General features: G+C 45.2%; 1 protein-coding gene across 1 annotated transcript; it reads right to left on the bottom strand.

The window, feature by feature from the left end:
• Positions 1-429: 429 nt before the first annotated feature.
• Positions 430-2,061, bottom strand: LOC111894604 (uncharacterized). Its single transcript, XM_023890688.1, has 2 exons — positions 1,882-2,061; positions 430-1,596 (listed from the first exon to the last, which is right to left on the bottom strand). The coding sequence occupies exons 1-2, from the start codon at positions 2,059-2,061 to the stop codon at positions 430-432; spliced, it is 1,347 nt and encodes a 448-aa protein (XP_023746456.1).
• Positions 2,062-14,197: the final 12,136 nt, after the last annotated feature.

Below are 14,197 nucleotides of genomic sequence, written 5' to 3'. Positions count from 1 at the left end.
TTTTCGTTTGCTTGCATTGAGCTTATGGTAGTCAATACATACTCTCCACCCGTTTTGCACACGGGTGGGGACCATCATACCTTTGTTGTTTTCGACCACCGTGATTCCCGTTTTCTTTGGCATGACTTGAACCGGACTCACCCACTTGCTATCCGAGATTGGATAGATCATCCCCGCATATAGGAGCTTCAAAATCTCCTTCTTGACCACTTCCATGATTGGCGGATTCAACCTTCTTTGCCCGTCCCTACTTGGCTTGCATTCATCCTCCATTACGATCTTGTGCATACAAGTGGAGGGACTCAATCCTTTAATATCCGCAATCATCCAACCCATGGCTTCTTTATGTTCCTTCAACACCTTGAGGAGCTGTTCTTCTTCACACTTGGTTAGGTGAGTTGAAATGATAACTGTAAGGGTCTCATTGTCTCACAAGTACGCATACTTCAAATGTTGAGGAAGGACCTTCAATTCTAATTCTGGCGATTGGACAAGGGAGGGTGGAAATCTCGTGTGAGTTTGAGGTAATTCAATTTGCTTCACACTAAATTGGGTGGTCTTCTTCATCTCCAAATTGTTGACTAATCTTTCAATTTCGGGGTCTAGCGAATAGAGCTTCACCTTCTTGGCTAATTTTGCACAATCAAACCCCTTGTTCAAAACCATCTCTAACATGTCATCATCACACAACTTAAACAATTCCTGAGTCAATGGTTCGACAACATCTATAAAGCACAAAGATGAAACATCACTAGGATACCTCATAGCATCATAAATGTTAAAACTTATTGTTTCACCATCAAATTCCATGGTGAAGCTTCCCGCATACACATCAATCATTGTTCTAGCCCTCTTCAAGAATGGTCGCCCAAGTAAGATTATGCCCGATTTTGAGGATACTTGTTCATCTAGGTAAATCACATAGAAATCCGCCGGGAAGACCAGTTGGTTTACTTGAACTAGGTCATCTTCCAAAACACCTCTAGGAAAGACACTTGATTTATCCGCAAGAGATATTATGACACCGGTTTCGCTTAAGGGTCTGACATTCAATGATTCATACACCGAGTAAGGCATGACACTGATAGAGGCACCCAGATCAAGCATAGCACTACTAAAGGTTACATCTCCAATCTTGCAAGGGACCGTGAACATTCCGGGATCTTTACACTTGGATGGAAGCTTCCTTTGTAAAACCACGGATGCATTTTTGTTCATCGAGATTTTCTCATTCCCTTTCAACTTTCTCTTGTTGGTGCAAAGCTCCTTCAAGAACTTTGCATATCTTGGAATTTGTTTGATTTCATCAAGTAAAGGGATGTTTACTTCCACCTTTCGGAAGGTGTCCAAGATCTCTTTCTCCTCCATATTCTTCTTTGAAGTTGCAAGTCGAGAGCGGAACGGTGGGTGAGTGGCTATTGGTGTCACTAGAGGAGTAGTCTTCTTTGGGGCTCCGGCTTGTGTGTCATTCTTGGCTATGGGATCCTCAATGGGGATGATCTCTATTTCTTCCTCCTCTTCCCTCGGCTTCTTCTTCGAACTATTTTCTCCGGCTTGTTTGCCGCTTCTAAAGGTCACCACATTGACATTTGGGTTCTTTTCGGTTTAAGAAGGGAGTTTACCACGGGATTACAACTTGATTATGGATGTAACTATATCTCCCATTTGTGCTTCAAGGTTGGAGATACTAGTCCTTGTCTCTTTTTGGAATTCTTGGGTACTAGTGGCTAAGGATTTGACAATGTCTTCAAGAGACATTCCGGAGCTACTTGGTTGAGATTGAGGAGGTTGTTGATGATGATGTGGAGGGTGTGGTTTGGGTTGATAGTGTGGCTGTTGATGTTAGTAATGAGGTTGTGGTGGTGGATAGGATGGTCTAACCAATGCATTTTGAGGCAATGGTCTTAGGTTGTATCTCATGTTGGGATTTGGCTTCCAACTTGAATTATATGCATTTTGGTAACCGGATGGTTTGTTGTGGTAGTTTTGGAACTCTCCTGTGGCATTCACATGCTCCACATCTTCTTGAACAATGGGACACATATTCGTAGGATGTCCCATTGTTGCACATATTCCACAAACCATCACTTGTGGAGTTTGTCCCATGGCTAGTTTTTGGACAACGGAGGTTAGAACTTTGATTTGAGACTCAAGATTTGACGTTCCCACTTCATTGACTTTGTCTTATGTGTCTCTTTTATATCTTGGTGAGGGCCAAAATGTTGTGAATTTGCGGCTATGGTGTTGAAAAGTTGTCTTGTTTGTTGTGGGGTTTTACTAAAGACATCTCCACCACTTGAGGCATCAACTAGTCTTCTCTCCATTGGCAACAATCCCTCATAGAAGTGTTGAATGAGGAGTTGTTCCGGAATTTGGTGTTGTGGGCAACTATAGCACAAGTTGTTGAACCTTTCCCAATAATCATGGAAAGTCTCATTTTGACCTTAGCGGATTCCACAAAATCTCATTTCTAAGACTTGAGACTCTTGAAGCGAGATAGAAATTATCAAGGAAATCTCTTGCCATGTCGGTCCATGAGTTGATCGACCCCGGTGGAAGATAGAATAACCAATATTTTGCTCTATCGGCCAATGAAAAGGGGAATTGTAACGTCCCAAAATTAAAGACTAAAAATTTCTATTAGTAAATCATTATTTAAAACAATATCATCAATCCAAAACATAATCAGAGTATTAATTTCCAAAACACATATTCGTTATCAGAGTAAAACATTCCCAGGCTGTCTAATCTGTGGTGTGTGCCATGCGATCACCCCGAGCTCTTCCCTCCGCTACCGGAAGTACCTGAAACGAAAACTGAAAATCGTAAGCACGAAGCTTAGTGAGTTCCCCACCCTACCACATACCATGCATAACCACATACTGCACATACTGGGCCACACCCACTATCCTGGGACTCGCCCCTACCTCGGGCCTCGCCCGCTACAACGGCCCCGCCGCTCCAGGCCCCGCCTAGCTTCTAGCCCCGCTCGGATACATATATGTTTCACTTAGGCCTCACCCGCTAACATATAATAGCACATAAACATATCACAACACATAAGCTAAACACATACTAACGGATCCTGTCCTAAGGCCTCGCCTATCTTTGGGCCTCGCTCTTGTCCTGCTACTGATGAGTCATGGAACCCCGTCCATACTCCTGCTGATAGTGAGGTACGGGCCCAGCCCACACTCACTCCTTCCCTAACATGGTCCTCGCCCCTGATCTGTTGCTAATGAGATGTGGAACACCATCCACACTCTACTATTGGTGAGATGCGGGACCTCGCCCACACTCACCCCCCCCCCTACCAGGCACATACAAGTATCACACAGACAATATGTATAAACTATCACATAAACCATTCCTTGGGCACCCGCCCGCTATCATTGGACCTCGTCCAGAATATCATACTAGCATACTGTGCCTAGGGCTAACCCCCGGGTCTTCTACTCAAAACTACATGGGCCGGCATTGTGGCCGTAGACCCATTCACACAAAAGGGAAACTCACCGGCACTGGCTGAACTCGCTGATGATCCCACAAGCTGTTGTCCGGCAACTATCTGAACTCCTGCTCCACTAGCTCCCCGAGCTACCAATATTAATGCAACACTTAGTCTAACTGACCCCCGAAAGACAACCAAGTCAACTCTGGTCAAAGTCAAAGTCCTGGTCAAAGTCAACCTCCCAGGTCAATCCTACTCGCCGAGTCAACCTACTGACTAACCGATTTCATAAGTTCTGATTCCTTTCATTCGCGACGCGACTCGCCGAGTTAGTCCATGACTCGCCGAGTCTACCGATTTCCGAGTCCTGACCTGTCCGACTCACCGAGTCTCCACTCGACTCACTGATTCGAGTCTTAGCTCGAAGGGTTTGGGGTTTCGCGACCTGACTCGCCGAGTCCAAGACAACCTTCAACAGACTCGCCGAGTTGTTCTTCAAACTCGCCGAGTTCCTGCCCAATTTCATCCGACTCGCCGAGTCTACCCATGTGACTCGCCGAGTCACTCAAACTCTTAATCCATGCAGTGGCTTTTCGAGCCGAACAGGGGCTCCAACACATAGATCCATACTTCCAAGGCCTATTCCTCACGTAAAGTGGCAAACTTTACATGTAGTTATGGAGATCTAGGCTCAAAACACTCCAAACTAGGGTTTATGACCACCATGCTTCACCAACATACCAAGAGCTGATACTTTATGGGATTCTAGACCAAAACAAGCATGGACCTGAGGTAGCAACCTCAGATCCTAACTTATAGCTCGAAATGGTTACTATCATGCCAAGAATGCCCAAAACTCACACATAGATCTAAGTGCAAAGGAGTCCAAGAACTATTTTATTACCTCCAAATGCTCAGAAATGTCTTCCCAATCCCGGATCTATAGCCCCCTACTTGCACCTCCAAGATCCTTCTTCCTTCTCCAAGCTTTAATGCACTCCTCAAGGCAATAATTAGTTCAAAAATGGATACGGCGGCTAGGGTTTAGTGTTCTAGGTTAAAGAGGCAGTAAAGGAACCCTAGGGAAGAGAATTAGGCGCTTAAATAGGCTCCAAGTCCCGGATTTAGGGTTTTCCTCATTCAGACCAGACTCGCTGAGTCTCCTTGGCCGACTCGCCGAGTCGGTCACTTACTCCTTCACCCGGATCCCGCTCGCACTCGCCGAGTTCCTCCTTGGACTCAACGATTCGTCCCTTAACTTAGGGTTTCCTTTCCTTTCTTGGCCTTCCTAACTTTGGGTGTTACAACTCTCCCCTACTTAAACTAAACTTCGTCCTCGAAGTTTGCTATGGCCCATTGCCTGCGATCTGCTTCCAATACTCTACTAATTATTCCAACACCAGTTGCCTACCTTCGCTGGTTTTCCGCCCGGTCATTCTGACTAACATCCATTCTTGCGGATAATAATCTCGGGTCAACCCTGACCCTGAACATTTTGGAAACACAACTTACTCAACCGACAATCCTTCTGTTACTCTCCGAGTACTGTACTTAACCCATATGGGTTCACCCCTTCTTTCCTTGCGCGATTTCCTTGCCTTCCCAAGGCAATGATCCATAACCAACTATTTGCTCTGTCACTGTGAAGATCCTATGTTCACCAAATCCATTACTCCCGCTACCTCCAGTACGGGTCATTATCGCCAGTATCCACTGGGCATTTCTTTCTACTATAATTTGGTGTCGAGCACCCCACGATCAACTAACTGAATTCCACCATAGACTGCTTACCCGCACTGCTACTGACTGAAAATTTCTGTTATTCCTTGTCTGCATTCCGGATGGACTGACACCACCCTGGTCCCTACCGTCCTACGAATATCTGAATTACCAGCTCCCACCAATCGCTAGTCCCAACACAACTACTAGTCGCTCCCAGCGACTTTCGAAGAAACTTCGACCACCTATAACTGCTCAATCTATTCTACCATTCAGGCACTACAATTCTGGGATCCTCGATCCCCTATCTTGACACTAAGGTCCCTACCAGGTCCCACCTGTGCTGCTAGAACTCACGGGACTCGCCCACGGGTCTCACCCGCCTCTATCCTTCTAATCCTACTAGTCTAACCACTCTCGCTCGGGCCTCGCCCACGGGTCTCACCCAATTATACTATTGAGCAACCCTGCTCTCAGGTCTCACCTATATTTCTACTCTCATACGGGCCTCGCCCACGGGTCTCACCCAACTACATCCTGGAACGGCCTCTCCCAAGGTCTCACCTCTCTAACGCTGAACAGGCAAACTCCCTACTATTCTCGTCAACTACCAATTCCTGATCTCTATCTGATCACTAGGAGATAAGGGCCTCGCCCCGACTCAGCTAACGAAGCTACTATGGAATGCTACAGCTTACCTTGTAGCCTTACTTCACCTTCCATCACTGGCTGCTAGTGAATGCTACGGTTGCCCCATAGTCTTACAACACTTTCCATCACTGACTGCTAGTGAATGCTACGGTTGCCCTGTAGTCTTACAACACTTTCTACCACTGACTGCTACCACGAAAGCACCCCATGCTATCAGTTCTCAAGATCCTCCTTCTGATTCACTCGAGTCCTACAGGCGATCCTCCAACCTGAATTCCCAACCACATACTAACCATCACCAATACACGCACTAGGTGATGGGGAGTTTCTCAAACTCCCAACCCTGAACTCCTCAATCCATCATACGCTATGCTACTTTTTTTCCCTCTCAGAGATCGTGCACTCATTATGGATCTACGTGCTCTTACCCTTGTACACTCGGAGGATTCTCCCCCACTTCGATCCTGCTTACCTCTTGCTGCTCAACGCTCGAGAAGAAATCCCAATCCTTGATACCTTTCCATAATCCATCTGCTGAGCAACCCAAGCTTACCATAGCTAGGGATCTAACCAATCCCTCTCAAAGCTATACAACTCCAAACTAAAGAGACATACCAAGTCCCTCCCAAGCATGCTATAGTTACTGCATTCTAGGTAACCTTTTCCAATAGATCACATCCCCTAACTACCATTCAAATATCCAAGGTATGCAGATGGCATATAACTCGATCACGATCAAGCCGCACAAAAATAAAATACTCATACCGATAATGATGCAGAACCATAACAATATAATCATGCACAAATAAAAGAACTGAAAACGAAAATCGCATACCTACAACGTCCGATGCTGCTCGCGCCTCCAAGGTAGTCATCTGAAAAGCCCTGCCTCCTACCGCAAGCGCCTCTGCATGGCCCTGAAGGCCGTCTGTGATCCTCAAAGTTGCAGGGGCAGGTGCCATCACCTGTCCTGCTGAAAACAAACTGGGGCACTGGGCCTTCTTGTGTCCCCGCTGATTGCAGTGAAAACACATCAAGTTGGATCCCTGAATGGTGGTAGCAGTACAATCCCTGCTAAAATGACCAGTCCGACTGCACTTGAAGCAGCCAAACTCACCGCCGCTACCACCCCTGCACGCGCCCCCGTGCGCCCTGCCACACTTCCCGTATCGGCTGCGGTCCTGATAATCCCTCGATCTCGAATCCGATCCCTTGGGCTTTTTTCCCGAACCCGCAGCTACCTGAACCTCATCTGGCTTCCTTTTCCGGATCTGCTCCAAATCAATTTCGCTCTCTCTGGCCCGAGAAATCCTATCTTCCAGCGTCTTACAGCCAAAACTGCTCACGAACTCCCTGATGTCAGTCCTCAACATCTCGTGATATCAGGCCTTCTTCATCTCCTCATCCGCGACATACTGCGGTACAAGAAGAGCCCTCTCCCTGAACTTGGCGGTGATCTCCGCCACAGTCTCAGTGGTCTACGTCAAATCCTAAAACTCCCGTGCCAACTGCTGCACCTCAATAATTGGCGAAAACTCCGCACTGAACCTGGCTAAGAAATCGCTCCAAGTCATCGCGTCCAACGCGGCATCATTCCCCAAAGCATGACCAATCTCCTCCCACCAATCCCTCGCTCTGTCCTTCAGAAGATAGGAAACGATTCTGACCTTGTCCCTCACAGGACACCGGCTCGTACGGAATGCGTTGGCAACATCAGCCAACCATCTGCTGCTAGCGATGGAGTCCCTAGCCCCATGATAATCTGGTGCCCCACAAGCCCTGAACTCTCGAAATGTCAAGGTACGCGCTCCCATCAAAGCCATCATCTCCGTACGGAAGGCTCCCAGCCTCTCATCCAAAATCTCCAATATACCCTCCTTGACCGTGCCAAAGATCACAGGAGTCTGATCTAGAATATTGTGCGTAACCTCAGCTGATATCAACTCCCTCATCCACTCCTTGAGCTGCTCAGCTCCTGAAACCGAGCCTGATCCCTCTCCTGCGCCTGGTCCACCCACTGGTCTCTCTCGCAACGTCACCATGCTAAAAATATAATACATCCTCTATCAAAATACTTATCACTGCTGCGAGACCAAACACACACAAACCCTACCAGGTTCCCGGTCCTATCTCATCCTTTCCCGAATCGAGTACGGATCCTCTGCTTTCAGTAGTACGGGCCCATACTACCTTCCACATCTATTCGTACTTTCCTCAGTAATTGCTTCGACTCCACCTGGTCCCTTATCCACTACTACTGCTCCCAGCACTATCTCATCCTAGGCTTACCCTAGGGAAACCTCTGACTCAACTCAAACCAGTCCTCAGCTGCTGAAGGTCTTCTTGTGATGCCAATTAGCCATTAACTGAATACCATCACATGTGACGAGGCTCAGATAATCCTTCGAGTAAAAGACTCGTCCCTACAACGGTTGGACTCAAACAAGAGCTGCAAAATAGGGCCAAATCCAGCACTCTGAGATTATTCAACCCTGATCACATGTGACGTGACGTATCCCCCTAATAGCTAACTCCCATCACTCGGAATCCCATATTACACAAAGCAAGCAGCATTCAGACAATGGGAAAATCTAACTACCACATACTCAAGCAATCATATCCACATAGCAAGAATCTGAACTAGCATGCAACACAAACTCATAAACTCAGGCATAACCTAAACAGGCTATCCTACCACTGTCTAATCAGCACTATCATGCAGCTCAAAGCACATATAATAGGCACATAAGACATCCTCCCTAGATCCTTAGTCCTAATCTAGCATGTTGTTCTACTAACTGATAATCACAACATAAATTTCTATGGGTATTTTGGGGTACTTACTTGAGCTCGGTTGATTGCATGCACCACACCCTTTTTCTCTTTTCAAAGTTCTTTTCTTTCTGTATTCTTTTTGCTTTTCTAAAACTGTTTTCTTTCTCAAAACTCTCTTTTTACAAAACTGTCTTTTCATTTTGAAAACTTCTATACCAATTCCTCAGTTTGAGTTCAGACACACCCGAGAGTGTGCCCGAATCCCTCAAACCAAGGCTCTGATACCAACTTGTAGCGTCCCAAAATTCAAGACTAAAAATTTATTTTAGTAAATCATTACTTAAAACAATATCATCAATCCAAAACATAATCAGAGTATTAATTTCCAAAACACATATTCGTTATCAAATTAAAACATTCCCAGGTTGTCTAATATGTGGTGTGTGCCATGCGATCACCCCGAGCTCTTCCTTCCGCTACCGGAAATACCTGAAACCAAAACTGAAAACCGTAAGCACAAAGCTTAGTGAGTTCCCCACGCTACCACATACCATGCATAACGACATACTGCACATACTGGGCCACGACCGCTATCCTAGGCCTCGCCCCTACCTCGGGCCTCGCCCGCTACAACGGCCCAGCCGCTCCAGGCCCCGCCTGGCTTCGAGCCCCACTCAGATACAGATCTGTTTCACTTAGGCCTCACCTGTCACAAGGCCTCGCCCACTAACATATAATAGCACATAAACATATCACAACACATAAGCTAAACACATACTAACGGATCCTGTCCTAAGGCCTTGCCTGTCTCTGGGCCTCGCCCTTGTCCTGCTACTGATGAGTCATGGAACCCTGTCCATACTCCTGCTGATAGTGAGGTACGGGCCCATCCCACACTCACTCCTTTCGAAACTTGGGCCTCGCCCCTGATCTGCTGCTAATGAGATGTGGAACACTATCCACACTCTGTTATTGGTGAGATGCGAGACCCCGCCTACACTCACCCCCCCCCCCCTACCAGCCACATACAAGTATCACATAGACAACAAGTATAAACTATCACATAAACCATTCCTTTGGCACCCGCCTGCTATCATTGGACCTCGTCCTGGATATCATACTAGCATACTGTGCCTAGGGCTAACACCCGGGTCTTCTACTCATAACTACATGGGCTGGCATTGTCACCATAGACCCATTCACACAAAAGGGAAACTCACCTACACTGGCTGAACTCGATGATGATCCCACTAGCTGCTGTCTGGCAACTCTCTGAACTCCTGCTCTACTAGCTCCCCGAGCTACCAATATCAATGCAACACTTAGTCTAACTGACCCCCGAAAGACAACCAAGTCAACTCTGGTCAAAGTCAAAGTCCTGGTCAAAGTCAACCTCCCAGGTCAACCCTACTCGCCGAGTCAACCTACTGACTCGCCGAGTTCATAAGTTCAGAGTCCTTTCATTCGCGACTCGAGTCGCCGAGTCAGTCCATGACTCGCCGAGTCTACCGATTTCTGAGTCCTGACCTGTGCGACTCACCGAGTCTCCAGTCGACTCACTGATTCGAGTCTCATCTCGAAGGGTTTGGGGTTTCGCGACCTGACTCGCCAAGTCCAAGAACAGACTCGCCGAGTCCAAGACAACCTTCAACAGACTCGCCGAGTTGTTCTTCAAACTCGCCGAGTTCCTGTCCAACTTCATCCGACTCGCCGGGTCTACCCATGTGACTCACCGAGTCACTCCAACTCTTAATCCATGCAGTGGCTTTTCGAGCCGAACAGGGGCTCCAACACATAGATCCATACTTCCAAGGCCTATTCCTCATGTAAAGTGGCAAACTTTACGTGTAGTTATGGAGATCTAGGCTCAAAACACTCCAAACTAGGGTTTATGACCACCATGCTTCACCAAAATACCAAGAGCTAATACTTTATGGGATTCTAGACCAAAACAAGCATGGACCTGAGGTAGCAACCTCAGATCCTAACTTATAGCTCGAAATGGTTACTATCATGCCAAGAATGCCCAAAACTCACACATAGATCTAAGTGCAAAGGAGTCCAAGAACTATTTTATTACCTCCAAATGCTCAGAAATGTCTTCCCAATCCCGGATCTATAGCCCCCTACTTGCACCTCCAAGATCCTTCTTCCTTCTCCAAGCTTTAATGCACTCCTCAAGGCAATAATTAGCTCAAAAATGGATACGGCGGCTAGGGTTTAGTGTTCTAGGTTAGAGAGGCAGTAAAGGAACCCTAGGGAAGAGAATTAGGCGCTTAAATAGGCTCCAAGTCCCGGATTTAGGGTTTTCCTCGTTCAGACCAGACTCGCCGAGTCTCCTTGGCCAACTCGCCGAGTCGGTCACTTACTCCTTGACCCGGATCCCGCTCGGACTCGCCGAGTTCCTCCTTGGACTCGACGAGTCGTCCCTTACCTTAGGGTTTCCTTTCCTTTCTTGGCCTTCCTGACTTTGGGTGTTACAGGAATGCCCTTAGCTTGATTTGGTCATCGGTTGACCCTTGTGGCTTCATACTAGCGCAAACAATGTGGAACATCTTCAAATTCTTATGAGGGTCTTCATTCTCCAATCCATGAAAAGTTGGTAGGTGATGGACTAAACTTAACTTCAACTCCGAGCCTCCTTCCAAAACCGGGTAATTGATACCGGTTGGAGGTTGTGTAACATCGGTCTCCATCATTTGCCTCAAAGTTCTTTCAGGAACTTCCATGGGGGGGGGGGTTGTTGTAGACGTGGTGTTTCGGGAATTTCATGGCGAGGGTCGGGACTAGAATTGGGTTCTATATCACTTAACGAAGCGGTTTCAACCTCCGGGTCCCCATGGGGGTTAGAAGTTTGACCACGTTCAACTCGTTTTTCCTTCGCCAAACGCCTTGCTTCTATTTCGATTTCTGGGTTGTAAATCAAGTCACCTATATGCTGAGATCTGGGCATAGAGAAACAAATTGATTAAAAATAAACCAATCCCCGGCAACGGCGCCAAAATTTGGTGGTTGTCGAGGCCAACAAAATTTATAACCCTAAATATTACACACTAAAATAGTGTATAGTGGTAAAGGGGTCGAATCAACGGAGATTGGTTCAATTTATAACTCTATGAAAAATCTCTTTGTAAAAATACTTGTAAAATAACAATAAAAATAAAATGGGGGGGTGTTTAGTTCTTTCGAGTGTTTGACAAAAATTAAAACTAGCTAGGATGAAAATATGACAAGTAAACAAGTAAAAGATTGGATTAAATTCAAAGAAGTGGAATTGGTTGATTTTGGGGTACACCTCATGGATGATATGATTGACTTATCATTATACATAATGGAATAAAACTTGTTAATAGGTTTAACTTGGCTATAGCAATTCATAAGCACAAATTGCCTCAACTTTTCTTAGAAATTAAAATGGTTAGAGGAGCTCTTAACACATTTCCTTAATTAAAGTCACAAGATCAATGGAGCATAAAATCTTGTGAAAATCAATTAGCTTTAAGTTGTAAGAGTCACCAAGTCCAAAAGATAATCAAATGCTTACATTATCATTATGGAGGAAACATTTCCATGGTCTAAATGAAATGAAAACAAACATATAAACCATTTGTTGCTTACTAATTTGAAGGTCTATTACTTAACCAAGAAATTAGTCAACAAAAACAAGCATTCATTCATCCAAGCTCATGATCAAAGATAAATAAACACAACAAGATGTTTAACAAGAAAACATTTCCATAAACATCAAACACAAATGTAATGATAAGTCTTCAAAGCAAATAATCATCCATGGGTTAAACCCTAATCAACCAAATGAAAATTTAGCCAATCATGGCCAAAGTAAAAGAAAAACAAGAGAGTTTAGTGATACTAATCATTGTCTTAGATGCAAGATGAAAGGAAATTACACTAATCTTCCAAATATTCTTCAAATCTTCCAAAGCTTCTTTAAATCTTCCAAAGCTTCTTAGAGAGAATATGGAGTATGTTCTTCAAGTCCCCTCCCTTCAAGAATGGCTCCAAACTCCAGCAAAAAGGGTTTTATTTCCGGAGTCAAAAAGGTGCCAAAAGTCACCCACCAAACTTCCACAAATAGAGTCAATAAGTCAAACCCGGAATCAGTTCAGGGCAATTCACGCAGACCGCATATGAGTCCATGTGCACCGCATGGGTTACGCTGAATGTGACACTTGGGCCTTTAATCATGCATCATAATCCAATCTTCACTTCTTCAACTTCAGCCCACATTCATAACTCTTTAGGACCCATTTTCCATTCCAAAGTCTTCTAATGATTGACTAAATACTCCTTAAATTTTCTTGTAGCTCGATTCCGCGCCGCCTCATCATCATCCTTGCCCATAAATTATATCCAAATTGATTTCTTCTTTTACACAAGCACCTAGCCCAATCGCACCACTTCAAGTCCACAAGCAAATCACATGCCTTCATAAGTCCCGCATCCTTCTAAGCCTCCAATAACAAATAGTCTTCGGTAAATCCTGCAATTAGGCTCAAAAGACTAGAAAGCACCCAGTAAAGGAGAAAAATGACAAAAAGAGAAAATATGCATAAAGATTGACTAAAACGATATGGTTTTAACTAAAAATAAAATATGAAAAGAAGTAATAAAAACGAAACTATCACACAGCACTAGGAATTTTCACATGGTCGCTCCAAGTCGAACCATGATTGACGGCAATGTCGAATTTAACAAACATCGACATGATATGGAATGAAGATCGACAGGACCATGTGCTGAACAGGGCACACAAGTTCTCTGTGTCTCGGGTTTCGTCCATGGTATCATTATCACGGATACTTGGACCGATAGAATTGACGTAGGACTCTAGGGTGTCCTGATGTTTTGGAATAATGTACTTTTCATGAACGGATTTCTCATGAGGCGTCTCTATAACCGCCTAGTATACACTAGTCATGTATAATTAAGATTAAAAGGACTATTAACTGAGCAATTCCGCCCTAAATCCACAACCAAACAAGGAACAGGAGATGAGGCAGTATCACTCACTCGAGGTCTATCAATCTTAATTATAAATGGCCTTAACGTATATATCAAGCCATTATAGTTTTACCTGATCGATTTTTGAATTTTACAACAGTGCTGCGACTTTCGCCTTAACGAGAGAGTAATTACAATTAGAATTAATCATTCAATGTTTTTGGTTAGTTACTCAGGATCGAGAGACATACCAAAATTCTACCGGGTTCTTTGATGTTCCCTTAGGAATTAGGGTTAAACTCCTCCTATGCCCTTGTCATTTCTTTCCGTTGGGCAGTCCCTCTTGAAGTGCCCCATTTCACCACATAGGTGGCATACTGGACTGGTCCCCACATTGGTGGTTGATGTAATGAATTCAACCAGGTTTCTACAGAAGCGAGCGGTATGCCCCTTCATGTTGCACCTAACGCAAAAGAGTCCTCGACAGATACCATGATGATGGTAATTACACTTGCTGCAATGCGGGAGGTTTCCTAGGTATGGTCTTCCAGATGTCGAGGCAGAAGGGTTGACAGAGGCATTGACCACTTCAGCTCGTTGCCCTTCCGAAGGTCCTTGAGTCAAGGTACTTCCCTCCTC

Source organism: Lactuca sativa, chromosome 4, assembly GCF_002870075.4.
Source record: "Lactuca sativa cultivar Salinas chromosome 4, Lsat_Salinas_v11, whole genome shotgun sequence".
Lineage (NCBI taxonomy): Eukaryota > Viridiplantae > Streptophyta > Magnoliopsida > Asterales > Asteraceae > Lactuca > Lactuca sativa.
The sequence above is the reverse complement of the archived record's forward strand: the minus strand, read 5'-3'. Positions and strand labels throughout refer to the sequence as shown.